Source organism: Hemitrygon akajei, chromosome 8 (genome assembly GCF_048418815.1).
Source record: "Hemitrygon akajei chromosome 8, sHemAka1.3, whole genome shotgun sequence".
NCBI classification, from domain to species: domain Eukaryota; kingdom Metazoa; phylum Chordata; class Chondrichthyes; order Myliobatiformes; family Dasyatidae; genus Hemitrygon; species Hemitrygon akajei.
Genome location: NC_133131.1, coordinates 176,330,474 through 176,357,876, shown reverse-complemented (window position 1 = coordinate 176,357,876; position 27,403 = coordinate 176,330,474). Strand labels below are relative to the sequence as shown.

Genomic DNA, 27,403 nt, shown 5'->3' with positions numbered 1-27,403 from the left:
GAATAGGCAAAGAAGTAGAAGACATATTATAGTATAGGGAAGTGTATGATCATGCACTTTGACAGAAGGAATAAAGGTGTGGATTAGTTTCTAAATGGAGAGAAAATGCAAAAATATGAGGTGCAGAGGGACTTGACAGTCCATGTGCAGGATTCCCTAAAGGTTAACTTGCAGGTTTAAGTCAGTGGTAAGGAAGGCAAATACAATGTTAGCATTTATTTTGAGAGGGCAGAATACAAAAGCAAGGGTATAATGTTGAGGCTTCATGAGGTACTGGAGAGGCCTCACTCGGAGAATTGTGAAAAGGTTTGGCCTGCTCACAATAAAGATAACATTGGAGAGGTTTCATAGGAAGCTCACAAGAATGATTTCAGGAATGAATGGGTTAACATATCAGGAGTATTTGATGGCTCTGAGCCTATACTTACTCAAGTTCAGAAGAATTGTGTGGGGGGGGGGGGGGAAATCTCATTGAAAGTGTTGAACATTGAAAGGCCATGATAGAGTGGATGTGGGAGTCTAGAACCAGAAGGCATAGCCTCAGAATAGAGAGATGTCCATTGAGAACAGACACAAGGAAAAAGTTCTTTAGCCAGAGGGTGGTGAATCTGTGGAATTCATTGCCACAGAGGGATGTGGAGGTCAACTCGTTGGGTATATTTAAGGTGGAGGTTGATAGGTTCTAAATTAGTGAGGGTGTCAAAGGTTACGGGGAGAAGGCAGGAGAATGGTTTTACAGATCTGCCTTTAAAACATTAACTTTTACATTTTTAGATATTGCACTTCACTGCTGCAGCAAAACAACAATTTTCACAACATCGGTCAGAGTTAACCTTGGATGTTGCGTCCTAGCTGTCTATACCATAAGCAAGCCAGAGGATATTTGAGATCAGTGTTCCCCTTCTCCCATACTATCCCAGCCAAAGCACTATTCCAACTGACTGCCTACTTACAGCATGTGGCTTTATTCCCCAGTTCAAGCTAGGACAGTACAATGTGGAAAGCAAGCCCCATCTGCCCAGAGTGACTGGTTTTAAACTGCAAGTAACCCATCTTTGCCCCTTCTTCTGTCAGTAGAAACAGTTCTGACAGGCTTGGTAGCTAGCCACACGTGAAAGCTCAGTACATATGACAATAATTAATTTACTTCTGCCCTGAAGGGATGAGAGAACAGGTTAATGATTATGGCATGGTTACTCAATGTTGAATTTCCAGGAAATTGAGGGGAAATTGAACTGGGGAATAAAACCACATGCTGTAAATAGACAGTCAGCTGGTATGGTCCTTTGAAAAATATTTACTGTAAGATAAATATATACAAAACAAAATTTAATTGAAGTGGTGCTAAATGTGAGGTAGTGTTCATGGATCCACTGTCCATTCAGAAATCTGATGGCAGAGAGGAAGAAGCTGTATCTGAATTGTTGAGTGTGTGCCTTTAGATTCCTGTACCACCTCATTTATGGTAGCATTGAGAAGAGAGCACATCCTGGGTGATGGGGGTCCCGAATGATAGATGCCACCTTTTTGATGCATCGTCTTTTGAAGATGGCTGCGATGCTGGAGAGACCAGTGCCTACGACGAAGCTGGCTGAGTTTCCAATTTTCTGCAGTTTTCCAATCCTATGCAGTGGCCCCTCAATACCAGAGGGTGATGCAACCAATTCGAATGCTCTCCACAGTACAAGTGCAGAAATGTGCAAGAATCTTTGATGACATGCTAAGTCTCTTCAAACTTCTGAAGAAATATAGCTACTGTCGTACCTTTGTTGTAATTGCATCAATACATTGGGCCCAGGATAGATTGCCAGAGCTTACAGCAAGATGGGAGAGATTTAACAGGAACCCATGACACCTATTTTTCCACCCAGAGTGGTCAGTATATAGAACGAGCTGCCAGAGGAAGTGGTTGAGGCAGGTACATTTAACAACATTTCAAAAAAAAAAAACCAAACAAACTTGGATAGAAGAATAGAAGGGTTTTGAGGGATACGGGTCAAATGGGACCAACCTCCCCAGCAGAGGACACCTTCAAGAGACAATGCCTCAAAAAGGCAGATCCATCATTGAGGACTCCCATCGCCCTCCTCCCAGTGACACCATCGAGGAGGAGGTACAGCTGCCAGCTCAGGTGGTGGGTGCGAGGTTGATTTCAACAATTAAGAGAAATTTGGATAGGTACATTGAGGAGAGGGGTATGGATGCCTATAATCTGGATAGGACTAGGCAGATTATGGTTTGGCACAGACTAGAGGGACTGATGGACCTGTTTCTGTGCCCTGGTGTTCTATGACTCTTAAATGAGAATCTTGATCATCATGAATTTTCTCTACACAGTCTCCAGTGCTCAGGTATCCTTATTAAGTGTTGACCAGAACTGCACGCAGTATTCCAGCTGACATCTGACAGAAGTTTTATAAAGTTAGAGTACAATCTCCCTGCTCTTGAATTCAGTGCCCCAACTAATGAAGGCCAGCATGCCATACATCTTAAACACATATCTACCTGCACTGTCACCTTCTAGCATCTTCAGAATGGCAGACCAAGGCCCCCGTTCCTCAGTAGGGCCCTGCCATTCTTGTCCCAGCCTCAGTAGTACTTCTTAGAATGTATTCTAGATTCAAGATTGTTTAATGTCATTTCCAGTACACAAGTGTAAAGGAGAACGAAATAATTGTTACTGTGGTTCATATGCAGATCACAACAAAGCACAATAAGATAAAGCACTCAATAATAAAAAACAATGAATATAAATACACAAGATAGATTATATGTAAATTAATTATGTGTCCATAAAGATACACTAGGCACAGGGGTGTCTGTACACAAGGTGACTGACAGGAAATGATGAAGTAGTGGTGGTTGGGGATGTGGAGGGGTGGGTTAGTGGGTGGAGGTGTTGATCAGCCTTACTGCTTGGGGAAAGTATCTGTTTTTGAGTCTGGTGGTCCTGGTGTGGATGGTAGATAGCCTCCTCCTTGATGGGAGTGGGGCAACAGTCTGAACAGGGTATGTGGGATCCTTCATGATGTTACTGGCCCTATACCAGCACCTTTCAGTATACATGTCCTTGATGGCATGCAGGTTGGTGCCACTGATGTGTTGGGTAGTTTTGACGACCCATCGTAGAGCCTCCTGTCCGCCACAGTGCAGTTTCAGTACTACGAAGTGATACAGCTTGTTATGATGCTCTCTGCTGCAAATCTATACAATGATTGAATATTGTTGTGCATAGTCCAGCTCTCTTCAGCCTCCTCAGAAAGTAGCCATCTGCCATTTTTCAGCCCATTTCACCAACATCGTATCACCACTCACTGTGGGCTGGGGAGGTGGAAAGTGGAAGCTGCAGGTGATTACATACTGTAACCCATTAAGAGAGGAAGGTGGAGTGTGGAAGTAGATGAGGAAGGTGTGGAGGGCAGAAGTGGGGGGGGGGGGGTCCTATTTGGAGGTGGGGGCTTAAGAGGGTAGTTGTGTGTAGATCAGAAAGGCAGAAAAGAATGAGGGGAAACAAGTTACCTGAAATTAGAAACTACCTGAAATTACACATTAAAGCCACAAAGCCTTTAGATTCCTTCATTTAAATTAGTGGTCACCAACCAGTCGATCGCAATCGACCGGTCGATCTTTGAGACTTTCCCAGCAGATCCCAAAAAAAAAGAAAAATAAATACACAAATACTGTTGTAATGTGAGCATTATAAAAATAAGTAATACTAATTTGGATAATGGTAATATAGCAATACTCCCGCTATGGAAAGCTGTTTGTAAAGAGAGGTTGTTTCCAGGATTGCGGGGTTTTACTTCCGTTCTTTCTGCCCAGTGCACATGTGTGTATAGCCCCTCTGCCATGCACCACGGGTCAGTGAAAACCCCTGTATGTTAAATATTGGTTTTGCCATCCCAGATAAAGTTGTTCCTTTGGGCATGAAGTTGTCGAGTGGTCCTTTTTCAGTTACTACAAGTAAATTATGCCTGATAAACCTTTAAATGCAAAAGCAAATTTTACCCCTAGAGCGCATATGTGAGTCGTTTTTAACCCACACTTAGTTGCTTTCCCTGGTTATTGTGTTTCTCTTGTTCCACTGCCCAGCGTCGTGCGTCACATGTGTGCTGACATCATGTGACTGCTGTATTTTTTCAGCGTAGCTTGTGCTGCATCAAAGTGACCAATCAGATTAGGTAAGAGTACAGACTGTCGCAAACATCAATACACGGCACTCACTGGTGATATCCTGCAAGGTAGCTAGCTAGCATGGTGGAGGCTCCAAGAAAGAAGGCGAAAACGTACAAATTCCATCCAGAATGGGAAGAGGAATTTCTATATACCTTGGTGAAAGACAAGTCCGTACGTATGTTGTGCCACCAATCACAAGCACTGACGAAGAGAGGGAATGTGGAGCAGCACCACAATACCAACCACCAGAAATTTAAAGACACCTACCCCCCAAAGAGCGCAATCCGTGCCAGAAAAGTTGAGGAGCTGAAATCGGGGTTGAAGGCCCAGCAATCGTTTTTCACAAAACATGCTGTTCAAAATAAGGCTGCTGTTGAAGCATCATTTTGTGTAAGTCAAGAAGCCTTTTACAGATGGCGATTTATTCAAGGAAGCAGTGGCCATTACCGCAGAGACAGTTTTTAATTCCTTTAAAAACAAAGACGACATCAAAACTGCAATACATAATATTGCTTGGCCCTGCAACGGTGACAAGGAGGGCAGAGTCACTGTCAGAGGACGCAGATCGACAAGTGTTAAAGGACTTGTCACTCTGAATATTTTTCACTACAGTTCGATGAATCTCTGGATATAATGCAAACAGCTCAGCTTGTTGTATTTCTCAGAATGGCTTTCCAGGATTTTACAACAAAGGAGGACTTCCTCACTCGTTTGCACTTAAAGGAGAGAACGAGAGATGAGGATATTTACAATGAGTTTAAAAACATATCCGTGAAAATGACATCCCCATTCATAAACTGGTGGCAATTACTATTGATGGGGCCCCAGCAATGCGCGGTGTGCGCGTTGGTTTTATAGCACTGTGCCCTAATGACCCTGATTTTCCCGACTTCCTGGATTATCACTGTGTGGGAAGGTCGTGGACTTTTCCCATATAGTGACACTGGTGGTCAAACTGATAAACTTGACTCGAGCAAAAGCGCTTCAGCACTGCTTATTCAAGGTGTGATTGGATGAGCTCGATGCCACTTACGGAGACATAATTCTTCATGCTGATGTTCGGTGGTTGAGTCACGACAAAGTGCTGCAAAGATTTGTTGACTTGTTGTCTGAGATAAAGACTTTTCTGTCGACAAGAAACAAGGAACACAAGGAACTGTCAAATGATGCGTGGTTGCTGGATTTAGGGTTTCTGACAGACCTAACGGCTAAATTAAACACACTTAACAACGAGCTTATGGGAAAAGACCGACACCTGCCCCACATGATAAGCACAGTAAATGCATTTAAGGCCAAGCTTGGTGTTTGGATTTCAAATTTAAAGAATGGGAGGCTGACACATTTTCCCAACTTGGAGAAATTGTTACAGGTCATCAAGGAAAAAAATACTTTTCTCCCTAAGCAGTACTGTGCTTACCTAGACAAACTGGCAATAGGTTTGAACGGCATTTAGGGGAGTTAAACGTCATGAAAGATATTGCTGCATTTATTTCAAACCCATTTCTGCTGATCGATATAGAACAGATAGCAGCCAAACTCCAGCAAGTATTTGGTGTGCCAAGTGATGGAAATAATTGATTTGCAAAATGACATCGAGCTTAAAGCAAGATCAAGGGACGGTGACTTTTGGGGGCTTGTCAGCAGGGAGAAGTCTCCTCATCTCACCACGTGTGCACTAAAAGTCAGTGCCTACTCCGGGTCAACTTATCTGTGTGAAATTGCATTTTCACAGATAAAAATTATTAAATCTAAGTACAGGAGCTATCTTACTGACAGACACCTCACAGGCTGTCTCAGACTGGTTGTCTGCAGTTATGAGCCAAATTTCAGGGAACTAGCAGAAAGTATTCAGCCCTAGTCATCACACTGAGTGCAACAGTCAATTTTTATTCACTTATTTTTTGTGTTAAAATAAAATTAAATAATGAAACTTGGAATTAAAAGGTATGAAGTATTGTAATATTCTTAAAGAAGGACAGCTATGGCCTGTTTGATATGCTAGTTACAGTATTTTCTTGGTTGAATTAATTTGAAAGTTTGACAAATACAATTAGCCCAAATAAAAGGCCTCAAGTTGGAAGTACAATCTGAGCTGTTGTTTCTCTAAATGATTTAGTCGGTCGATCTTGCCTTTCACTAAGGCCGAGGTAGGGGATCTTGGGCTTAAAAAGGTTGATGGCCACTAATCTAAATTGTTGACATACAACATGAAAAGCAGTCCCAACACCAAACGCTTTGGAACACCACTCGTCAACCAGAAAAGGCCCCTTTTATTCCCACTCGTTGCCTCTTGCCAGTCAGCCAATCCTCTACCCATGCTAGTATCTTTACTGTAATAACATGGGCTCTCAAAGCAGCCTGATGTGCAGCACTTGTCAAAGGTCTTCTGAAATTCCAAGTGCACAACATCCACTGACTCTGTCTATGCTGCCTGTTTTTTCCTCAAGGAATTGCAACAGATTTGTCAGGGCAAGATTTTGCTGACTTTGGCTCACTGATTCACTAGATGTTTCATGAACAGCTGCATTTCAGGATTTCCAGCATCTGTAGCATAATCCTGCTCAAGGATGTCAAATTGCCAGAACTGAACCACCAACTGTCAGGTGTAGGCACAGAGAAGCTTATGTAACTACAGTACTTGTGGACCTACACAAACACAGCTTAGTGAATACAACTCAAAGTTAAACAGGCTGCCAACTGCCTTTTAAAATGGGTTTGGTTTTAGGTAGGGGAAAGATAACAGCTGTAGAATTAGATTGCTGTACTGATTAACTGTTGCATCACCATCTGATATGGGGGAGGTCACTGCACCAGTTCTGAAAATTCTGAAGTGGATTTTAAACTCGGCCAGCTCCATCATGGCCACTAGCCTCCTCAGCATCGGGGCCATCTTCAAAAACCAATGCCTCAAAAAGGCAGCATTCATCTTTAAGGACCCCATCACCCAGGACACACCCTCTTCTCACTGCTACCATCAGGAAGGAGGTCCAGGAACCTGAAGATGCACACTCAACGATTCAGGAACAGCTTCTTCCCCTCCACCATCAATTTTCTGAATAGAGAATGAACCCATGTACACAACCTCTATTTTTTCTCTTTTTGCACCACTTAATTTCAGATACATATACATTTCTTATGGTAATTTATAGCTTTTTATTATTCTAAATATTGCTGCAAAACAGATTTCACAACATGTGCTAGTGATATTAAACCTGATTCTGATAATGCGGTTAAAATATAAAAGGCGGCAAATTGGGAATGACAAAATTAAGTTTTTTATATTTTATTTTGAGCTACAACATGGTAACAGACCTTTTGCCCAATGAGCCCATGTTGCCGAAATACACCCATGTGACCAATTAACCTCCTGTAGGTCTTTGGAATGTGGTGGGGGGGACGGTGTGGGGGGAAATCGTACAATCTTCTTATAGACAGCGACAGGAATTGAAGCCAGGTTGCTACTACTGTAATAACATTATGCTAACCACTACATACAGTAGTTAATAATGAAGGTTATTGCAGATCACAGGGCGACCTCAATCACTTAGAGAAGTGGTTAGGGCTGAGTAGCGGCAAATTGAATTCAATACAGATAGAAGTGAGGGGGTTGAATTTTGGAAGTCAAACCTGTGTAAGACCTGTCCTATAATTGGGAAGGCACTAGAGAGGGTAATGGAACAGAGAGACCTGGGAATACAAGCACATAGCTTGTTGAAAGCAGTGTCACAAGTAGATAAAGCGATGAAAAAGGCGTTTAGCACTCCAATCCTCAGTCGGAGTCTTGACTACGGTAGTTGGGACATTATGTTGCAGTTGTACAAGTCATTGGTGAGGCCACACAAGTACTGCGTACCATTTTGATTACTGGTGTATTAGAAAGATGTGGTTAAACTAGAGAGTGTAGAAAAGTTTGAGAAAGCTGCCAGGACCAGACAGACTGAGTTTAGAGAAAGGTTGGAAAGGCAAAGTCATTATTCCTTGGAGTGTAGGAGAATGAGGGGTAACTCATGCTGAAAAAGATGGAGTGTTGGTGCCAAAGCACAGCACTGGTTCACCCCGGTGCTTATAGGGAATGGCTCAGATAGATTGCTGTTGTGTTTATGGAGTTCATGGAGTTGTTGCAGGATGGTGAGGAATTTCAGGGGACAGCCGAGCTTTGACAGAATCTTCAACCTTCGTTGCCTTCTTGCCCAAACAAAATCCATGCAAGAGCCCTTTCTCGAGCTACTATATGCAGATGACTGTGCTCTTCTCTCACACTACAGAGGACACGGTCACTCAGATCGCAAAGGCTGCATGGGCTTTTGGGTTAATGGGCAGTCTGAAGAAAACAATGATCCTCCATCAAAAAGCCCCCCGCCCCCCAGCTCCATGCTCCACTTCATAAACTCACAAAACACAAGGCTATCCTTTCCCTTGCTTTCTGAAGCGGCTGCACATTGACTGGTTAGAGAGATGCCAACTGTCCAAGCTGCACAAGCCACCAGCACACCAGCTGCCTTGCATAGTTGAGGTGCAACAGAAAGGAAATTAAATGCAGGCTATTATAAACCCATAAGGCATAGGAGCAGAATTAGGCCATTCAGCCCATCAAGTCTGCCCCACCATTTAATCACGGCTGATCTCAGATCCCATTCAACCCTCTCACAATATCCCTTGATGCACCAACCAATCAAAAATCTGTTAACTTCCACTTTAAATATACCCAAGGACCACAGTTTGTAGCAGAGCATTCCACAGATTCACCACTCTTTGGTTAAAAAAAGTCATTCCTTCTGTTCTAAAAGGTCACCTCTCAATTTTGAGGCTGTGCCCTCCGGTTCTAGAAACCCCCATTACAGGAAACATCCTCTCCACGTCCACCCATCCACCCAAGGGCTTGGAGCTCCTTTCTGGGAGCGTGCAAAGATGGTAGGGCGAAGATCTGATCTGATCAGAGTGGCGAGGACAGCCCAGCACATCTATGGATGTGAACTTCACTCTATTCAGGACATTTACAGCAGCAGGTGCTAAAAGGGCCCAGAGGATCATCAGGGACTCCAGCCATCCCAACCACAAACTATTTCAGCTAATACCATCTGGCAAGTGGTACTGCAGCATTAAGGCCAGGACAACAGGCTCAGGGACAGCTTCTTTCACAAGGCCATCAGATTGATCAATACACATTGATTTGATTGTGTATCAGACTGTACAGACATGTATACAAAACTATTACTATACAAGCTTAGTGTTTGGGCAATATCCTCCCACCATATCCTCCACAACTTCCGCCACCTTCAACAGGACCCCACCACCGAGCACATCTTTCCCTCCCTACCCCTCTCAGCTTTTCGCAGGGATCGTTCCCTCCGCGACTACCTAGTCCACACGTCCCTCCCCACAGAACTCCCACCTGGCACTTATCCCTGCAAGGTCCCGGTGCGGCCTCCTCTACATCGGCGAGACCTGACGCACATTGGGGGACCGCTTCATCGAGCACCTCCGCTCCGTCCGTCACAATAGACAGGACCTCCCGGTTGCCACCCACTTCAACTCTGCCTCTCATTCCCATCTAGATATGTCCATACATGGCCTCCTCTACTGCCATGAAGAAGCCAAACTCAGGTTGGAGGAGCAACACCTCATCTACCGTCTGGGTAGCCTCCAGCCTGGTGGTATGAACATTGAATTCTCCAATTTCCGGTAATTTCCTCCCCCTTCCCCTATCCCAGGTCCCTCTCTGCCTCTCTCCCCTTTCAACTTTCTGCTTCTTTATCTCTTCAGTTCTTTCATGCTTATCCCCTTCCCCCTCCCCCCTTTATCTTTCCTCTGATTGGTTTTCCACCTGGCGCCTCTAGGCCCTACCCCCTCCCCTATTCTCTATTACTGGGCTTCGGCCCTCTCTTCCACCCCATTTCTGATGAAGGGTCTCGGCCCGAAACATTAGCTACTCTTTTCTCACGGATGCTGCCTGACCTGCTGAGTTCTTCCAGCGTTGTGTACGTATCCTCCCACATTCCCCTTCCTTATTCCCTGTACATTGCAATGGAGATGCAACAAAGAATTTTACTCCCTTGGTTGCAAGAAATAAAATAAATACAAATACCATTTCTCTCCTCACTGTCACATGGTACAGGCAGCAATCCTAAGATTACTACACTTGAGGTTCTGTTTTGCAGCTTCCTTCCCAACTCCCTGTATTCTGCTTTCAGGACCTCCTCCCTTTTCCTACCTATGTTGCTGGTACCAATATGTACCACAATCTCTGGCTGCTCACCCTACCATTTCAGAATATTGTGGAGACACTCAGAAACAACACGAACCCTGGCACCTGGGGGGCAAACTACCACGCGTGTGTCCTTTTCGTGTCCACAGAATCGCCTGTTCCCCTGACTATAGAGTCCCCCATTCCTGCTGCCATCCTATAATGTTTATAGTCAATCTGGGTGACCACACTTACTGCTCAACACAGACTTTGTGCAACAGTAGTGAGAGAAAAAGGTGGGAAGAGGGGAAGGAGGTCTAGCTAGAAGGTCAAACACAAGGAGACCCACCAGCCTCCAGGTCCAACATATAATTCTCCGTAACTTCCACCACCTCCAACGGGATCCCACTACCAAACACATTTTTCCCTCCCCCCCCCTTCTGCTTTTCGCAGGGATTGCTCCCTACGCGACTCGCATGTCCACTCGTTCCCCCCCCATCCCTTCCCACCAATCTCCCTCCTGGCACTTATCCTTGTAAACGGAACAAGTGCTACACCTGCCCTTACACTTCCTCCCTCACCACCATTCAGGGCCCCAGACAGTCTTTCCAGGTGAGGCGACACTTCACCTGTGAGTCGGCTGGTGTGGTATACTGCGTCCAGTGCTCCCGGTGTGGCCTTTTATATAATGGTGAGACCCGACACAGACTGGGAAACCGTTTCGCTGAACACCTACACTCAGTCCGCCAGAAAAAGCAGGATCTCCCACTGGCCACGCATTTTAATTCCACGTCCCATTCCCATTCTGATATGTCTATCCATGGCCTCCTCTATTGTCAAGATGAAGCCACACTCAGGTTGGAGGAACAACACCGTATATTCCATCTGGGTAGCCTCCAACCTTATGGCATGAACATTGACTTCTCTAACTTCCGTTAATGCCCCTCCTCCCCTTCTTACCCCATCCCTGACATATTTAGTTGTTTGCCTGTTCTCCATCTCCCTCTGGTGTTCCCCCCTCCCCCTTTCTTTCTCCCGTCCCATGATCCTTTCCCTTCTCCAGCTCTGTATCACTTTCGCCAATCACCTTTCCAGCTCTTAGCTTCACCCCACCCCCTCCGGTCTTCTCCTATCATTTCACATTTCCCCCTCCCCCCTCTACTTTCAAATCTCTTACTATCTTTCCTTTCGGTTAGTCCTGACGAAGGGTCTTGGCCCGAAACGTCGACATCGCTTCTCCCTATAGATGCTGCCTGGCCTGCTGTGCTCTACCAGCATTTTGTGTGTGTTGTTGTTAATTGGCAGGTCAGCTTTTTTTGAACTACACTCCTGAACTGTGGAATTCAAACCCTAAAACTATAAAGGGATGCAGACTCAGATGACACTTAAACACCAGCTCAAAATATATTTAAACTTGCTTTTAACCAACATCTTTGTTGTCTATTTTCATGTTTGTACTTTGATCCCATTTTAAAGCACTTTGAACAGTGCTCGATAAGTTACTATTAAACCAAATCTGCTACCAAGTTGAATCAAAACCCAAGTACATGCCAACACTAATCAATAGTTCAGCAAATCATTGCATTGTTTGCCAAAGACTTGGCCATTTACTATTATATATTGTGCAAGATGACCTTGCCCATCTACAGAAACACTTCCTATTAATGGAGCTCTGTGCTGCTAGCAACGAGCTGGGGTGAAGTCAATGCTAATCAGGTTCACAGCCAATGAGCTGCGAGTAAAACTGAAACAGCAGGCAATAGTTGTAAACAACAGGCTGGGCAGCTGATCAGCCCAGCTGTAGAGACCTTGTTCCAATGAGATAGCAGCCAAATCATACCCCCAAACTTGTACAGCATGGTCTCACATGACAAAACTACCTAAAAATACTCCAGCAACACACACAAAATGCTGGTGGAATGCAGCAGGCCAGGCAGCATCTATAGGAAGAAGTATGGTTGATGTAAAAAATACTCCATGTGTTTTGCTTCTCCCTTCTAGAATTGTACAACTTTCAGCTATCATTCTAGAGGTTAGTTCTATTGTAGAGAATGTAGTACTTAACATGAGAAGCAGAATTGCTGCTTTATCTCAGAGCACCAAACCAAGCCTCAATGTAAACAACAATGAGCCTTTAAGGTATTGGTCAGACTGCACTTGGAGATTTGGGCTCCTTATCTAAGATGTACTGCCATTGGAGAAGGTCCAGAGTGGGCGTTTAAGAAAATGATTCTAAAAATTAAAAGGAGGAACATCTGATGGCTTGGTGCCTGTACTCACTGGAGTTTAGAAGAATTGAAACATCAAATACTGAAAGGCCTGGATAGAGTGGGTTTGGAGAGGATTGTGGTGGTGGGGGGGGGGGGGGGGGGGTCTATGGCCAGAAGGCACAGTCTCAGAATAGGAAGACTTCCATTTAGAATAGAGATGAGAAGGACTTTCTTTACCCAGAGAGTGGTGAATCTGTGGAATCCATTGCCACAGGAGGCTGTGGAGGCCAAGTTACTGGGTATATTTAAAGCAGAGATTAAAAGTTCTTGATTAGTCAGGGGATCAAAGGTTACAGCAGGAGAATGGGATTAAGAGGGATAATAAATCAGTCATGATGAAATGGCCTAATTCTGCTCCTATATCTTACTGTTGTATCACAGCCAGCATGAGAAGAGGCACAACTTGCATCTTACTGTCTAATCTGTTTTCTACATTAGTTCTATTAAAAGGCATTTTACCACCAGTGTTTCCCTAAAACTACTTCACTCTGATGTGAACCAACATTTTAGCTGGAATAAAACAAAGACCACAAGACAATTGGAGCAGAATTAAGCCATTCAGCCCATCAAGTCTGCACTGCCATCATAGCTATTTTATTATCCCTCTCAACCCCATTCTCCCTGTAACCTTTGATGCCCGGAGTAATCAAGAACCTATTTATCTATTTAGAGATACAGCATGGAATAGGCATTTCAGCCATGCCACCAGCAACTCCCAATTTAACCCTTGTATAGTCAGTGGGTATACTAAGGCAGAGGTTGACAGATTCTTGATTAGTTAAGACAGGAATAGTTATTGGAAGGAGGCATAAGACTGAGGCTGAAACAAAAATGGATCCAACATTGTGACAGGACAGGTTGGCAATGCCAATTCTCCCACTAACCTTGCCCCTTTGCCTAGTTAGTCAGACCTCCTCATTCTGTCCCTGGTCTCATTTCCCCAGTAGTTCACACACTTTGCCCTCCCATTCTGCAGTTCTTTGGAGTTCACCATTTAAACACACAGATAAAATGTTCCAATTTTGCATCTGAAATAATTATTATGGCCTGGTCTTGTGATTCACTAGTTTGGCTGATCAAAACATTCCCTTCAGTTAGCATGCTTTACTGGTTTATAACTCATAAAAGCAAGGATTCTGGACACAGTCATTCCAAACAGTTTCATTTATTTTCACTCACCCTATGCAAGGCTGTATATGGTGACGTGTGTACTTTGATAACAAATTTACTTTTAACTTTGAATTTGTAACACAAAATGCTGGAAGAGCTCAGCATCTGTGTAAATGAATAAACAGTTGACTTTTCAGGCCAAGACCCCTCATCAGCTGAGCCTGCTCCAGCTTTCCAACATCTGCTGAATCTCGTGTTTCATTTGTAATACTTTAGGAGAGTTCAGAAGCTGGTCAAAGTGTAGGGACTGTGGCATTTATAAAACACTCAAAGGACTGATGCCTTTTCACGCACAGGCCATCCCCCAGTTGCAGCATTGTCTCAGGGAACTGTTCGGGCTCTGCAACTGAACTCACCTGCAGGGACTTTGTAGTTCATGTTCTACATGTTTTACTATCGATTTATATATATATATATATATATATATATATATCCTCGAACAGGATGAAGAGGTCAATACTCCCCAATGCCATTAGGCTTTACAATTCAACCGCCAGGACTTAAGAACTTTTTAAAAGCTATTATTAATGCTTTTTGAGATAGTGATTTAGATGCATATCATATTTTTTACTGAGTTAAGTATTGTATGTAATTAGTTTTGCTACAACAGGTGTATGGGACATTGGAAAAAAAGTTGAATTTCCCCATGGGGATGAATAAAGTATCTATCTATATATATATATATATATTTATCTATATATCTATATATTTATCTATATATCTCTATATATTTATATATATATCTCTCTCTATATATATATATCTATATATAATATATAATATATATATATATATATAATATCATATATATATACACACTAGATAGATATATTATATATATATATATATATATATATATATATATATATATATATATATATATATATATATATATATAGATAGATAGATATAGATATATATTCATAGCTACTATAAATAAATAAGCAAATACTCTTTTGCAAATTGGATGTGGTGGTCTTGTTGTTGTGCTTTTAGGAATTTCTATTGTTTCTTTGTTTTGTGGCTGCCTGCAAGAAGTGAATCAGTGTATATGGTGTATATACTTTGATACCAAATTAAAACTTTGACAAGCCAAACTGCTCAAGTTATAAATGAACAAGTAGTCAGAAGGGATGAAGAAATTGGAAGGAAGCACATTAGAAGGGCTGCCAATGTTTCGATAGATTCATGAATGCTAGAAGAATCAAGGGAAATGCAGGGTGTTGCTGATTTTGTGAATGGTGGAGCTGGCGCAAGATTCCAGACAGAGCTACTCGATTCTATGTACTGTTCTAATTATTTGCCTTCAGTTTCACTATGACCAGATAATAACTTCTTTCTGAAAGAATTAGTTTATAACATTGTACTTGGAGTAGGTCAAAGTTTGGCACTGTAATGTTCAATCTAACACTTCCCTCCCATGTAGTCCACCATGTGCCTATCAGCTTCAGCATGGACAGTCCCAAGACCAGCTACAAAAGGAGGGGTGAACATGAACAAACTCCAAAGACTTCATCCGAGGGAGAGAGAAGATCTCTGCCTGGAAGACCATTCTGACCGGCTGCATCACCATCTGGTATAAGGTGCGGGAGAGGCCACTGCACAGGATCGAAACAAGCTGCAGAAAGTTGTAATGCAGCAGCTCCATCGTGAGCACCAACCTCCACAGCATGCAGGACATTTTCAAGGAGCAATGCTTCAGAAAGATGGCATTCATTGTTAAGGAACACCATCACTCAGGACCTACCCTCTTCTCATTGCTTCCCATCAAGGTGGTGGTACAGGAATCTGAAGGTGTACACACTCAATTCAGGAACAGCTTCTTCCCCTCCACCATCAGATTTTTGAATGGACATTGAAACCATGAACACTACCCCACTGCTTCCCCCCCACCTTTGTCCAACTTATTTATTTATTCTTTTAATATACACACTTGTAATTGCAATTTACAATTTTCATTATTATGCATTATAATGTTACAGTGCCACATAACAAATTTCATGACATATGCCAGTTGATCAGTTAAACTTGATCTAAAGACATACGACAGGCTACACCCAAGGACAACTTGAAAGACTGGCCCAGGACAGAAGACGCTGGTGAGATACTTCTGGTAACCGATGCCACAGTAAGGGTGATGGGCTTAAGCAAGCATGTGCCTAATTAAGAGTTTCTTAAATATCTCCAATGTATCTACCTCCACCACCACCCCAGGCAACGTGTTCCACCACCATTCCAAAAATCTACCTCTGACATCTCTCCTACACTTTCCTCTAAACACCTTAAAGTTAAATGTCTTCACATTAGCAAGTTAGATTTAATGTTTAATAGCTGTCAGAATAGCAATTAAGAGTAATTATTAACCCAGTTGAAAGTAAGTACGAAGTTATTCAGTCATGGTGACTTTCAGAAAAATCACTGTTAGTCTCTTGTCTGCCTACGTCCCAGATAATGCTTTCACATTTCCATTTTCAGAATCAGTATTTACTGATCTTGCTGGCCAATACATTCCAATTCATAGATTGTACACTTAAAAACAAAATCACTTTGTCAAGACATTGATGCCAATTATTAGAATTAAAATACATATTTTCTAGAATGAAGAACATCATGTAGATACAACTTGGGGCACTATGGTAGTGTGACACTATCACAGCTCAGGGTGCAGCTCGGGAGTTCAATTCTGTCATCATCTGTAAGGAGTTTGTACATACTCCCTGTGAACCACACAAGCTTCCTCCCACATTCCAAAGACAATGGTCAGCATTGCAAATTATCCTGTGATTAGGTGGGTCACAGGGTAGCGTAGCTTGTTGGGCTGCAAGGGCCTGTTCCGCACTATCTCTAAATAAAAAAACTTGATTCTCGGTGGCGGGGAGATCATGACTGGAAAGATGATGAAAATCAACTTCAGAACAGTGTTTCAGAGCAATCAGAAAGAGCTACTCAAAGAGAAACGGAACCATCTTATGGGCTGCCCCACCACATCCCGAGGTGTTGGCTGCTATGCATGTAGTGGTAGTGTAATCATTTGACTCAAGGAAGGGGCTGTCTGCTGGTGGGTCTTCAAGAACTCTGATTCAGAATCCTATTAGTCTGGCTCAATCCTACCCCCTTTGCCACTTGCTGATCACCACAGGACTTAATCTGGAACGCCAGTGTGGATTCCCTTAATGGAGAAGGCCTGTGCGTGAATCAGTTTAATGTGGGGAAGCTGACACATGGGACGTCGCCGCATGATCCTTGACAAATCGGGGTCAGGGTCTAGTGACATGGAATGGAAGACAACTGGGAACTCTTCCCTGGGAAGGGTCTCCAGTCTTCACTGGAAAGAACCTGCACCCTACCTTTGCTGTTGTGATGTGTCATCATCTTCTGCCAGCTCCACTGTTGAGGTCGTGGTTGGATCACTCTGTCTGGGACCTTCTCATTGCCTTTACCACCATGGGTGACCCTACCAGGAGCCAAGCTCCAGACGACATCACTCTCATGAACTCACAGGCCTCTGCACCACAACAAGGTGACGATCCTTATAGAACATAGAAAACCTACAGCACGATACAGGCTCTTCGGCCCACAAAGTTGTGCCAAACATGTCCCTGCCTCAGAAATTACTAGGCTTACCCATAGCCCTCTATTTTACTAAGCTGCATGTACCGATCTAAAAGCTTCGTAAAAGACCCTGTTGCATCCGCCTCCACCACTGTTGCCGGCAGCCCATTCCACACACTCACCACTCACCACCTGACATCTCCTCTGTACCTACTCCCCAGCACCTTAAACCTGTATCATCTTGTGGCACCCATTTCAGCCCTGGGAAAAAGCTTCCACACAATCTACACAATCCTTGGAGAAGTATCATTAATGCAAATAATGCATTTCACTGTATATTTTGATGTACATGTGATAAATCTGAATCTAAACTCTTTTAGCAAAGAAACTGAAAAAGCCAACATTCAATGAACAAGGATGAGTTATGAAAGGTAGATGGAGGTTGGACCACAGAAACAGTGAAGTTAGTGGCAGCACCGGGAAGGTTTCCATTTTGAGTGGTTCCTCTAACTGTGCCATCACACCTTTCTACATCACACCCAGTAAAAAAGGGAATATATACTCAGTAGCCACTATTACTAGATACACCTGCTTGTTAATGCAGATATCTGATCAGCAACTCAATGCATAAAAACAGACATTGCAAAAGAGGTTCAGCTGTTGTTCAGACCAAACGTCAGAAAAGGGGAGAAATGCAATCTAAGTGACTTTGACCATGGAACGATTGGTGGTGCCACACGGGGTGGTTTAAGTATCTCAGAATCTGCTGTGCTCGAAAATCCCAAGAAACCAGTCTCTAGAATTTACTGAGAATGGTGTGGAAAAACAAAAAAAAGTCTAGTGAATGGCACTTCTGTGAATGAAAATGCCTTGTTAATGAGAGAGGTCAGTGAAAAATGGCCCAGACTGGTTCAAGCTGACAGGAAGGCGACAACTTGAAGAGGATGGGCTACAGCAGCAGAAGACCACAGAGTTCCACTCCTGTACTCTGAGTGTAGCAAGATACAACGGGAAGACAGCAACATTTATACAGAGAGTCACAATTAAATGAGACTTTACAGATCATATAGAAACCACAAGAGGAGGAAGCAGGCTTCCTTTCTACTAACACTGAAATACAAACCACATCAAATACCAGCACTGTTTATAGCCGGCTCATATGTCAGTTACGTTGACACCCACAACACTGCACTGGAAACAGCACACAGCACAAAACCAAGGGTGAGAAATACAGGAAGCCTGCTTTCTGCGCAAGGGCCAAAAGAACAGCATTTTCCTCGAAGATGGACATAATCACCTTTTAGAATCAAAACCAATAAATAGGTCTCTAGCTTACCTTGCCCATGCAATGCCCTTGCCTGCATTATCTCCATATCCCTCAATGCCCATCCTATCCAAGTACCTGTCCAAATCCCTTTTAAAAGTTGTAAATCTGTCTCTGTCCACCTCTCGTCCGTTCCAGTTATTCACTGAAAAATATAACCCCTGATCTCAGAGTCAAAGAGAGGGTTCTTGAAATTTCTCCCCGACCCTAAACTTGTGCCTTTCATTCAAGACCTAGGAAAACGACTGGACACCACAGCAGCCAAGCACCATAACAGCTCAGTGCGCCGGAGTATGCAGTTCAATTCCAATGTCATCTGTAAGGATTTTGTACCTCCTTGTATGCGAGTTGATTTCCTCTGGATGCTCCCATTTCCTCCACATTCCAAAGGCATACAGTTAATAGGTTAATTGGTCATTGTAAATTGTCTCGTTTTTTGGCTAGGGTTGAATAGGTGGGCTACTGGATGGCACTGCTTGAAGGGCCAGAAGACCTGTTCTGCACTCTAAGTCAGGGGTTTCCAACCTTTATGTCATGGACCCCTACTATTAACTGAGCATTCTTTGGATCCCAGGTTGGGAAACCCTGCTCTAAATAAATTTCTACCCTAAAAAAAAAATTAGATCCCATCTATGCCCCTCAGTTATAAACCCCCACAAAGGGTCACGCCCCTCAGTCTCCTCCATTACCTCACCCCAACTCTCCAGTCCAGGCAACATCCTGGTTATTAACAAGTTGATTCTACCAATTCATGAGCCTATGAACACTACCTCACAATCTGAAGGGTCTCGGTCCAAAATGTCGACTGTACTCTTTTTCCATAGCTGTTGCCTGGTCTGCTGAGTTCCTCTAGCATTGTGTGTATGTCACTATTTTACAATTTTATATTCTTAATGCAATCTAGTCATTTTTATGTTTTGCACTATACTTCTACTGTAAAAACAAATTTCACAATGTACAGCACGTCAACGATAAACCTGATTTGGATCAGATTAGTATTGTGAAAAATGCCCTTTCAATGCACGAAACTCAATTTTTTTGTTGGCCTTCTGTTCGTCGAGGTCAACTGTGGATGTTGGGTCTTGGCTGTCCACTTTGGTGGTGCTGTGCCTCTGTGTCCAACGAGACCTGCTGTAGGGTGAACAACTTGCCCTCCGCATCCTACAGCCCTGCATTTCACGTAGGCAGCTAGGACACAACATCCATGGCCAACCCTGACCAACGCAAGGCCTCCACTAAGGAATACCAAAAAACATTTTCCCCCACGCTGTTCATACAGATCTATATTACAAGACCTAGGAGCAGAATTAGGCCATTCAGCCCATCAAGTCTGCTCCACCATTCTATCAAGGCTGATTTATTGTGCTCTGACACCTTGACTAATCAAGAACCTATCAAGATTTATTACAGCAGTGCATCAAGGTAGCAGTGGTAAAACACAATGTTTTAAAGTAACAGAGAAAGTGCAGGCACGCAACAAGGTGCAAGGCCATAACAAGGCAGAATGTGAGGTCAAGAGTCCACTTTATCATTAAAGAGCCATTCAATTGCCTTATAACAGAAGGATACAAGCTGCCCTTGATCCTGGTGATATGCACTTTCAGGATTTTATATCTTCTGCCCAACGTCTAGGGTGGGTGCAGTCTTTGATTCTGTTGGCTGCTTTACCAAGGCAGTGAGGAGTATAGGCCGAGTCCATGGTAGGGAGCCTGGCTTCTGTAATGTGCTCCACAACTCTCTGAAGTCTGTTGAGATTATGGTAGAACAGCTGCCACACCAAAATGTGATGCATCTACTTTATGCTACATCAGTAGAGGGTCAAGAGAATAATTCCAGGAATGAAAGGGTTAATGTATTAGCAGTGTTGATGGCTCCAGGCCTGTATTCGCTGGAGTTTTTTAAAGAATGCAAAGGGACCTCATTGAAACATATTGGAAAGCCTTGACAGAGTGTATGTGGAGAGGACGTTTCCCATGGTGGCAGAGTCTAGGACCAGAGGACACCCCCCCCCCAGAACAGAGGGACATTCATTTAGAACAGATGAGGATTTTTTTTAAGCCAGAGTTCAGTAAATCTGTGGAATTCATAGCCACAGACAACAAGTCAGAGTATACTTAAAGTGAAGGTTGACAGGTTCCTGATTAGTAAGGGTGTCAAATGTTACAGGGAGAATAAAGCAGAATGGGGTTGAGAGGGATAATAAATCAGTCATGATGGAATGGCAGAGTGAAACACAATGGGCCAAATGGCCTGGATTTGCTCCTATGGCTATGGTCTGAAGGTATAAAGAGCAAAAGGAGACTACAGACAGCATGGGGAGGTTAGGCTAATGGGCTAGAACATAGCAGATACAATGTAATGTGGAAAACTGGGGATAAGCTAAAGATGATCCTTGTTACATGTACATTAAAACAGTTAAATGCTTTGTTTTTAAACTGCAAGGATTATGCTGAGCAGCCTGCAAGTGCTGCCACACTTTTGGCATCAGAGCATGTCTACAACTTCACTATCCCTAACCCATAGTCTTTCGAATGTGGGAGGAACCCGGTGCACCCAGAAGAAACCAACAGTACAATCTCATAACAGACGGAGGTGGGAACTGAACCCCGATCTTACAGCTGGTACTATAAAGCAAAGTGCTAACCACAATGCTATCTATCGGCCACAGGCCATTTAATCTTGCATTAAGGAAATCACCCTTTCGAGAACTAAACATTAGTCACAAATATCAGCTTGGCTCTTCAAGACAGCTGAACATTTTTTTTGTACCTATTTTAAAAGGTTCTACCCAAGAGTGCTGTGGAGGCCAACTACATAAAGGGATAAGAGTTAACTGCAGTGAAATGCAGATGGAGAAGATCAGTCTGATATAAGACATCTCAAAACCTCTATAAAGTGTACTCAGCTTATAGACTCATCTCTAAGGTGGTTGGGAAGCAGGGTAGTGTAGCTGTTAGCCCAACACTATAATAGCGTCAGAGTTCACCGCTCAGGATTCAGTTCCTGTCACTGTCTCGAAGGAGTTTATATGCTCTCCTGTGACTGTGGGTTTCTTCCGGATGCTCCAGTTCTCTTCTGCCCCCCCCCCCCCCCCAACATTCCAAAGAAATACTGGCTAGAGTTGGTAAGTTGTGGGCGTGCTGGAAGTGTGGTGACACTTGCAGGCTGCCCATTGCAATCTTCACTGATTTGATTTGAAGCAAATGATGCATTTCACTGTATGTTTCAATGTCTTTATTTGGAGTCACAGTAGCCTATTGCACCCATCTCAACCGAGAGGCACCATTTCAGGCCCTTGGCTTTTTGGAATGGTTACTTTGACTGGCTTCTCCCTTATACTAGAAATTATTTGTTCTGAGTAAATGTGGTGATCAAACTAACTGCTAAGGGCGCTGCCACCAATGAGATACACTGAAGACCAACACTCAATGCTTTGGGAACAGCTTCTTCTCCTCTGCCAGATTTTTGAACAGACAGCAAACACTACATTTTTTTTTGCACTACTTAATTTAATTTTTAAAATACATTTCTTACAGTAATTTATAAATTTTCTTTGTGTACTGCAATATACTGCTGCTGCAAAGCAAATTTCACAACAATCTTACTAAGTTAATTCAAGTTAACAAATAGAACTGCCATGAGTTTGAGTCTGACGTTGTGAATCATACCCTGCACTATTGTATCTTCCAATTCAAAGTAATCAATAACTTCCAATACTTTTAACATCCATATTGATTAACCAAACAGTGATATACAATACTTACCGCCCGATGATGCGAGAATCACCAGTCTCTATGGTAAGCTGAGAGCTAATAGCCTCAAAGCTTGAATTTTCCAACAGCTTCATCGCAGAAGACTTGACTCAATCCAGCTATGGTCTCTGAACCAGGAACTCAAGATAGCAAAACTGTAACCAAAAAGAGGGGGAAAAATGTATTTTAAAATTACCAAAATCTCCAAGGCAAACGCTATGCTCAGCACTTGAATACACTCAGTGTCAATACATCACAACCCAGGGATTTTCTTTGAGTGAAGGAGGATGAGAAGGATTCTTGATAAATGTTCCTAGAATGGAAAAAACTACCAAAAAATATGATCTGTACAGCTCAGTCCATCTCAATACATCACATTGAGCACATCTACCTGAAACTCTGCCGCAGGAAAGCAGTACCATTATCAGGGACTCCCACCACACAGAACATGCTTCCTTCTCACTGCTGCCATCAGGGAAGTGGTACAGGAGTCTCAATACCCAGACCGCCAGCTTCAGGAACAGCTATTACCCTCCAATCTCAAGCTCCAGAGCCAGAGGGCAGAACTTGACTCACATCACTGAAATGTTCGCACAACCTCACTTTCAAGGACTCTTCATGTCATGTTTGATATTTATTTTTTGATCTTTATTATCTTTCTTGTATTTGCAGTGTATTGTCTGTTGCATACTGGTTGTTTGTCCATCTGTCACTGATTCTTTGTATTTACTGTGAATGCCCACAGGAAAGAATGAATCTCAGGGTAGTACATGCTGTATGTAATGATAAATTCTACATACACACAGTAGCATAATGCTTTACAGTGCCAGGAATCACCAATTGGGGTTCTGTAAGGAGTTGACACAGTCTCACTGTAATTTGTGGGTTTCCTCCGCATGCTCCAAAGATGCACGGGTTAGAGTAAGTTTGGGCATGCTGTGTTGACGGTGGAAACACGGCAACAGTTGCAAGCTGTCCCCAGAACATCCTCGGACTGTACCGGCCGTCAACACAGAGTCTAATTTCACTCCATGTTCTGATGTACATGTGACAAGTAAAGCCAATCTCCCATCTTTATAACAGATTCCGCAAATACTGAAATCCAGAGCAGTCTGGAGGAACTCGGGTCAGGCAGCATCTGTGGAGACCTACTGTGTTCATCCAAATATCCTCATGCTTTCTTGTTGAATACCTGTACACACTGGATTGCCTACTCCACCTAAATGCATCTCCCCCGTAACTGCAATTTGGAAAATTTTGACATAAAGAACCACAGAATTATCCATCAGCTTTTGCTGAGTTATGCCAACTAATCCTCAATGAACCCCTCTGATACTTCAATTGTCCACCTTTGATGGAAACTTATATTTCAGATACAATAAGTGGCCATTGGTAAAAATTCCATCTTCCCCAGAACACCTGGGTCCAATTCCACACTGCCATCGTAGAGAATTCCCCACATCAGCTGTTACAGTCTGGTTTGGTGCTACATCCTTTCACAATACAAAAAAACTACAGTGAACTGTCAGGTCAGCAGAAAAGGACCATTTTATAATACGGATTACATTACAAATACATGCTGATATTTATGCACATTGGCTACAGTCTACCATCACTGAAGGGCTTGTACGTGTCCAGAACAAAGAAGCAGGTAGAGGGAAAAAATACTTGCGGACTACCCACCCAACAAACTGCTTCCCCCCCCCCCCCCCCAAAAGGTTCCTTCTGGAAAGATCTATAGACTATTAAAACCAGATTTCACACCATTTTAAAGGCTGCTTCCCCCAGGCAGTAAATCTGATCAGCCACCCTACCCCCTTTCACCCCGCACTTTTACAATGCTGTTTATATTGTAAATACATGCAGTGATTGATGCACATTTGATTCTATATCTGTGCTTCTAACACTTTTATATCATCTTTGTAATTGTTGAATTTTGCTTATTGTTGTGTGCCAGCAAATTCCTGTTACATATAAATATACATAGGGGATAAGCTGACTATCACCAGACAATGTTAGGAAATAATTGTCCAATATACAACTGTGGGTAGGAGTGGAGACACAGGGGTGCAGATGCTGGAATCCAGAATAACAAGCTGCAGCGACTACAGCAGGTTGAGCAGTATTCGTAGTGTAAGGTAGGGAGGGAGACAGAAGCTATTTGCAGACGCTATGATTTCTCAGCACCTGTTCCCTCCATAGCCTCCATTCCCTCCTAAATCAACATGGCAGACTTTCTGTTTAGGCCACCTGCTGCATGAATTACCTGTTCAAATGCCATCAGGCCAGATTTGAAATCATAGTCTAATGATATGCCAAAACAATGTCATTATCTTGCTGCTAAGCATACACTTCTGACACCACCTCTCCATTGCCCATCAGTGGCTCTGCTGTGGAGAGTGAAGAGCACAAAGTTCCTTGCTGCGCACATAACAGGCAATCTAACCTGGACACACACCTCCTCACTAGTCAAGGTGGCACAGCAGTGTCTATATGCGACGAGACTGAGGCTCCCTGCCGCCATTCTAACAACTTTCTACAGTAGCGCCATCAAGAGTGTTCTGTCAGGCTCATCACTGTGCTAAAGGAGCTGGAGGACATCAGACGGCAAAACCACCAGAGGAGTCTCCCTCCCTCTTATTTGTAACATTACAGACAAAAGCCCTGAACCATTGATGAGGATTCCTAACACCCATCCCACTATCACTTGACTCACTACCATCAGGAAGGAGGTACAGGAGCATCAGGACTAGGACTACCAGACTGGGAAACAGCTTATTCCCTGGGGCTGCAAAACTAATGAATACCCTGCCACCACAGAGACCTCATCAGTAGGACAATGAGCTGTTTGCATTTTGAATTATATTTTATTAACTTATTTATGGTAATATTTTGGTTTATGCACCGTGTGATAGATGTTTTGTGGGTGCATAGTGGTCTAGAGGAACATTGTTTCCTTGTAGACTGTAGATATATACAGTCAGATGACAAAACTTGAACTCCACCAGGAAGTCCTACACCACCACCTAAAAAATAGCAACACTGGTGTTTAAAAGGAATTCCACTTGCACCAACTCCCACCAGCATTAATCTAGAGCTTGAATGGATTCTGGATTGAAGATTGGTGTTGTGGATAGTGTAGAGGACTGGCAAAGAATACAGCAGGGTATAGATCAGTTTCAGATATGGGCAGAGTTTAACCTGTCCAAGTCTGAAATGTTGCACCTCGGTATGACGATTGTAAAGAGGCAGCATCCTGTCATGAGCAAGATCCTTAACAGAATCAGTTTTAATATCACTGGCATGTCGTGAACTTTTTTTGATTTGCAGCAGTACATTGTAATGCATAACAACTATAAGTTACACCAAGTATATTTAATTAAAGAAAATTAAATTAGTGCAAAAAGAGGGAAAAATACTGATTCATTGTTCATTCAGATATCCGATGAAAAGGAAAAAGCTGCCCCTGAAATGTGAAGTGCATGTCTTCAGGCCTCTGTACCTCCTGATGGTAGCAATGAGAAGAGGGCATGTCCTGGCTGATGGGGGTGGTGCCTTTAAGCCATCACCTTTTGAAGGTGTGCTCTATGCTGGGGAGGCTAGTGACCATGATGGAGCTGGCTGAGTTTACAACTTTCTGCAGCTTTTTATAATCCTGTGCAATGGCCCCACAATGCCATAGCACACTAGAATGCTCTCCACGGTACATCCGCAGAAATGTGACAAGGACTCTTGGTTTTCAGGCTTATAACTCTGTGAAAGTGGCTACACAGGTTGGTAGGGTGGTTAAGAAGACATATGGCATGCCTGCCTTTAATAGTCCAGGCACTGAGTTCAAAAGTCAGGAAGTTATATTGCAGTTTTATAAAATCATAGGTCACATCCAGAATTTTGCATACAGTTCTGGTCACTCCATTATAGGACGGATTGAGGCATTGGAGAGGGTGCAGAAGAGGTTTACCAGGATGCTGCCTGGTTTAGAGGGCATATACTATAATGAGAGATTGGACAAACTTGGGTTGTTTTCTCTACAGCGGCAGATGCTGAGGGGAGATCAGATTAAAAGAGGCAGATAGAATAGACAGACACCATATTTTACCCAGGGTCAAAATGTCTAAAGCCAGAGGGCATGTATTTTGAGCTGAGGGAGGCAATTTCAAAAGAGATGAGGGGCAGGGGTTTTTATTTATTTATATATATATATAGTATACATACGATGTATAATACTTGCTGTAGGGGATATGAGTGGACTGAAGAGCAGTTGTAAAGACAGGCTCCTGCTGGACTCATTGTAATCTTTGCTATAACAGAGGTAGTTCTGCAAAAGTTCACATTCAAGCTAGGAATCTTAAGTTACAAAATCTCAAATGCTCAATGGTACCCTGCTTCAGTTTGAATCTCCAATGGTACCCTGCTTCAGTTTGAATTTACTACCCAAGCACCAATTTATTTAGACTAGAAAATATTAAATGTTTAGGTTAAATATACTCATGCTATGTGGAGTCCTAGTGATGGAGAACACCAACAAGATCTCATTCCAATCCTAAAAGGGAAATCGCATGCCCAAATGTCACCATGTCAGACTCCAGCCAGTAGAAAGCTTCACCACCCTCATCAACTCAATATTGAAATCACTTCCTCATTAATAAGTACTGACAGGACTTAGTTCCATTATAGAAATCAGCGTAAATGCTACACTACAGTACTGAGGTTTTCATGGCAAGTGCAAATTGCCTACAATTCTATTCCAAATTCTTTGCAATAAAGGCCAATGTACAAATTTATCTCTACATATTAATTGACAGGCCAGATGACCTAGCTCCTATTTCTTATGTTCTTATTTCTCAGGTGCTCTGGCTTCCCTCCCACAGTCCAAAGACATACTGGGTAGGTTAATTAGTCATTATAATTTGCCCCATGATTTGGTTAGGGCTAAATTGGAGGTTGCCGTTCAAAGGGCTGGAAGAGCCTACTC

General features: G+C 43.0%; 1 protein-coding gene across 2 annotated transcripts in view; it reads right to left on the bottom strand.

Annotated features, from left to right (window-relative positions):
* Positions 1–27,403, bottom strand: part of LOC140732471 (repressor of RNA polymerase III transcription MAF1 homolog) — a 63,647-nt gene that overhangs the window by 20,074 nt on the left and 16,170 nt on the right. Inside the window, exon 2 of one of the 2 annotated variants that reach the window (XM_073055173.1) lies at positions 22,441–22,583. In XM_073055173.1, the coding sequence (XP_072911274.1) occupies positions 22,441–22,523 (83 nt within the window). In that variant the 5' untranslated portion in view covers positions 22,524–22,583. Of the gene's footprint in view, positions 1–2,505; positions 2,524–22,440; positions 22,584–27,403 lie in introns of those variants that run through there. The other variant, XM_073055174.1, reaches the window with a different exon arrangement.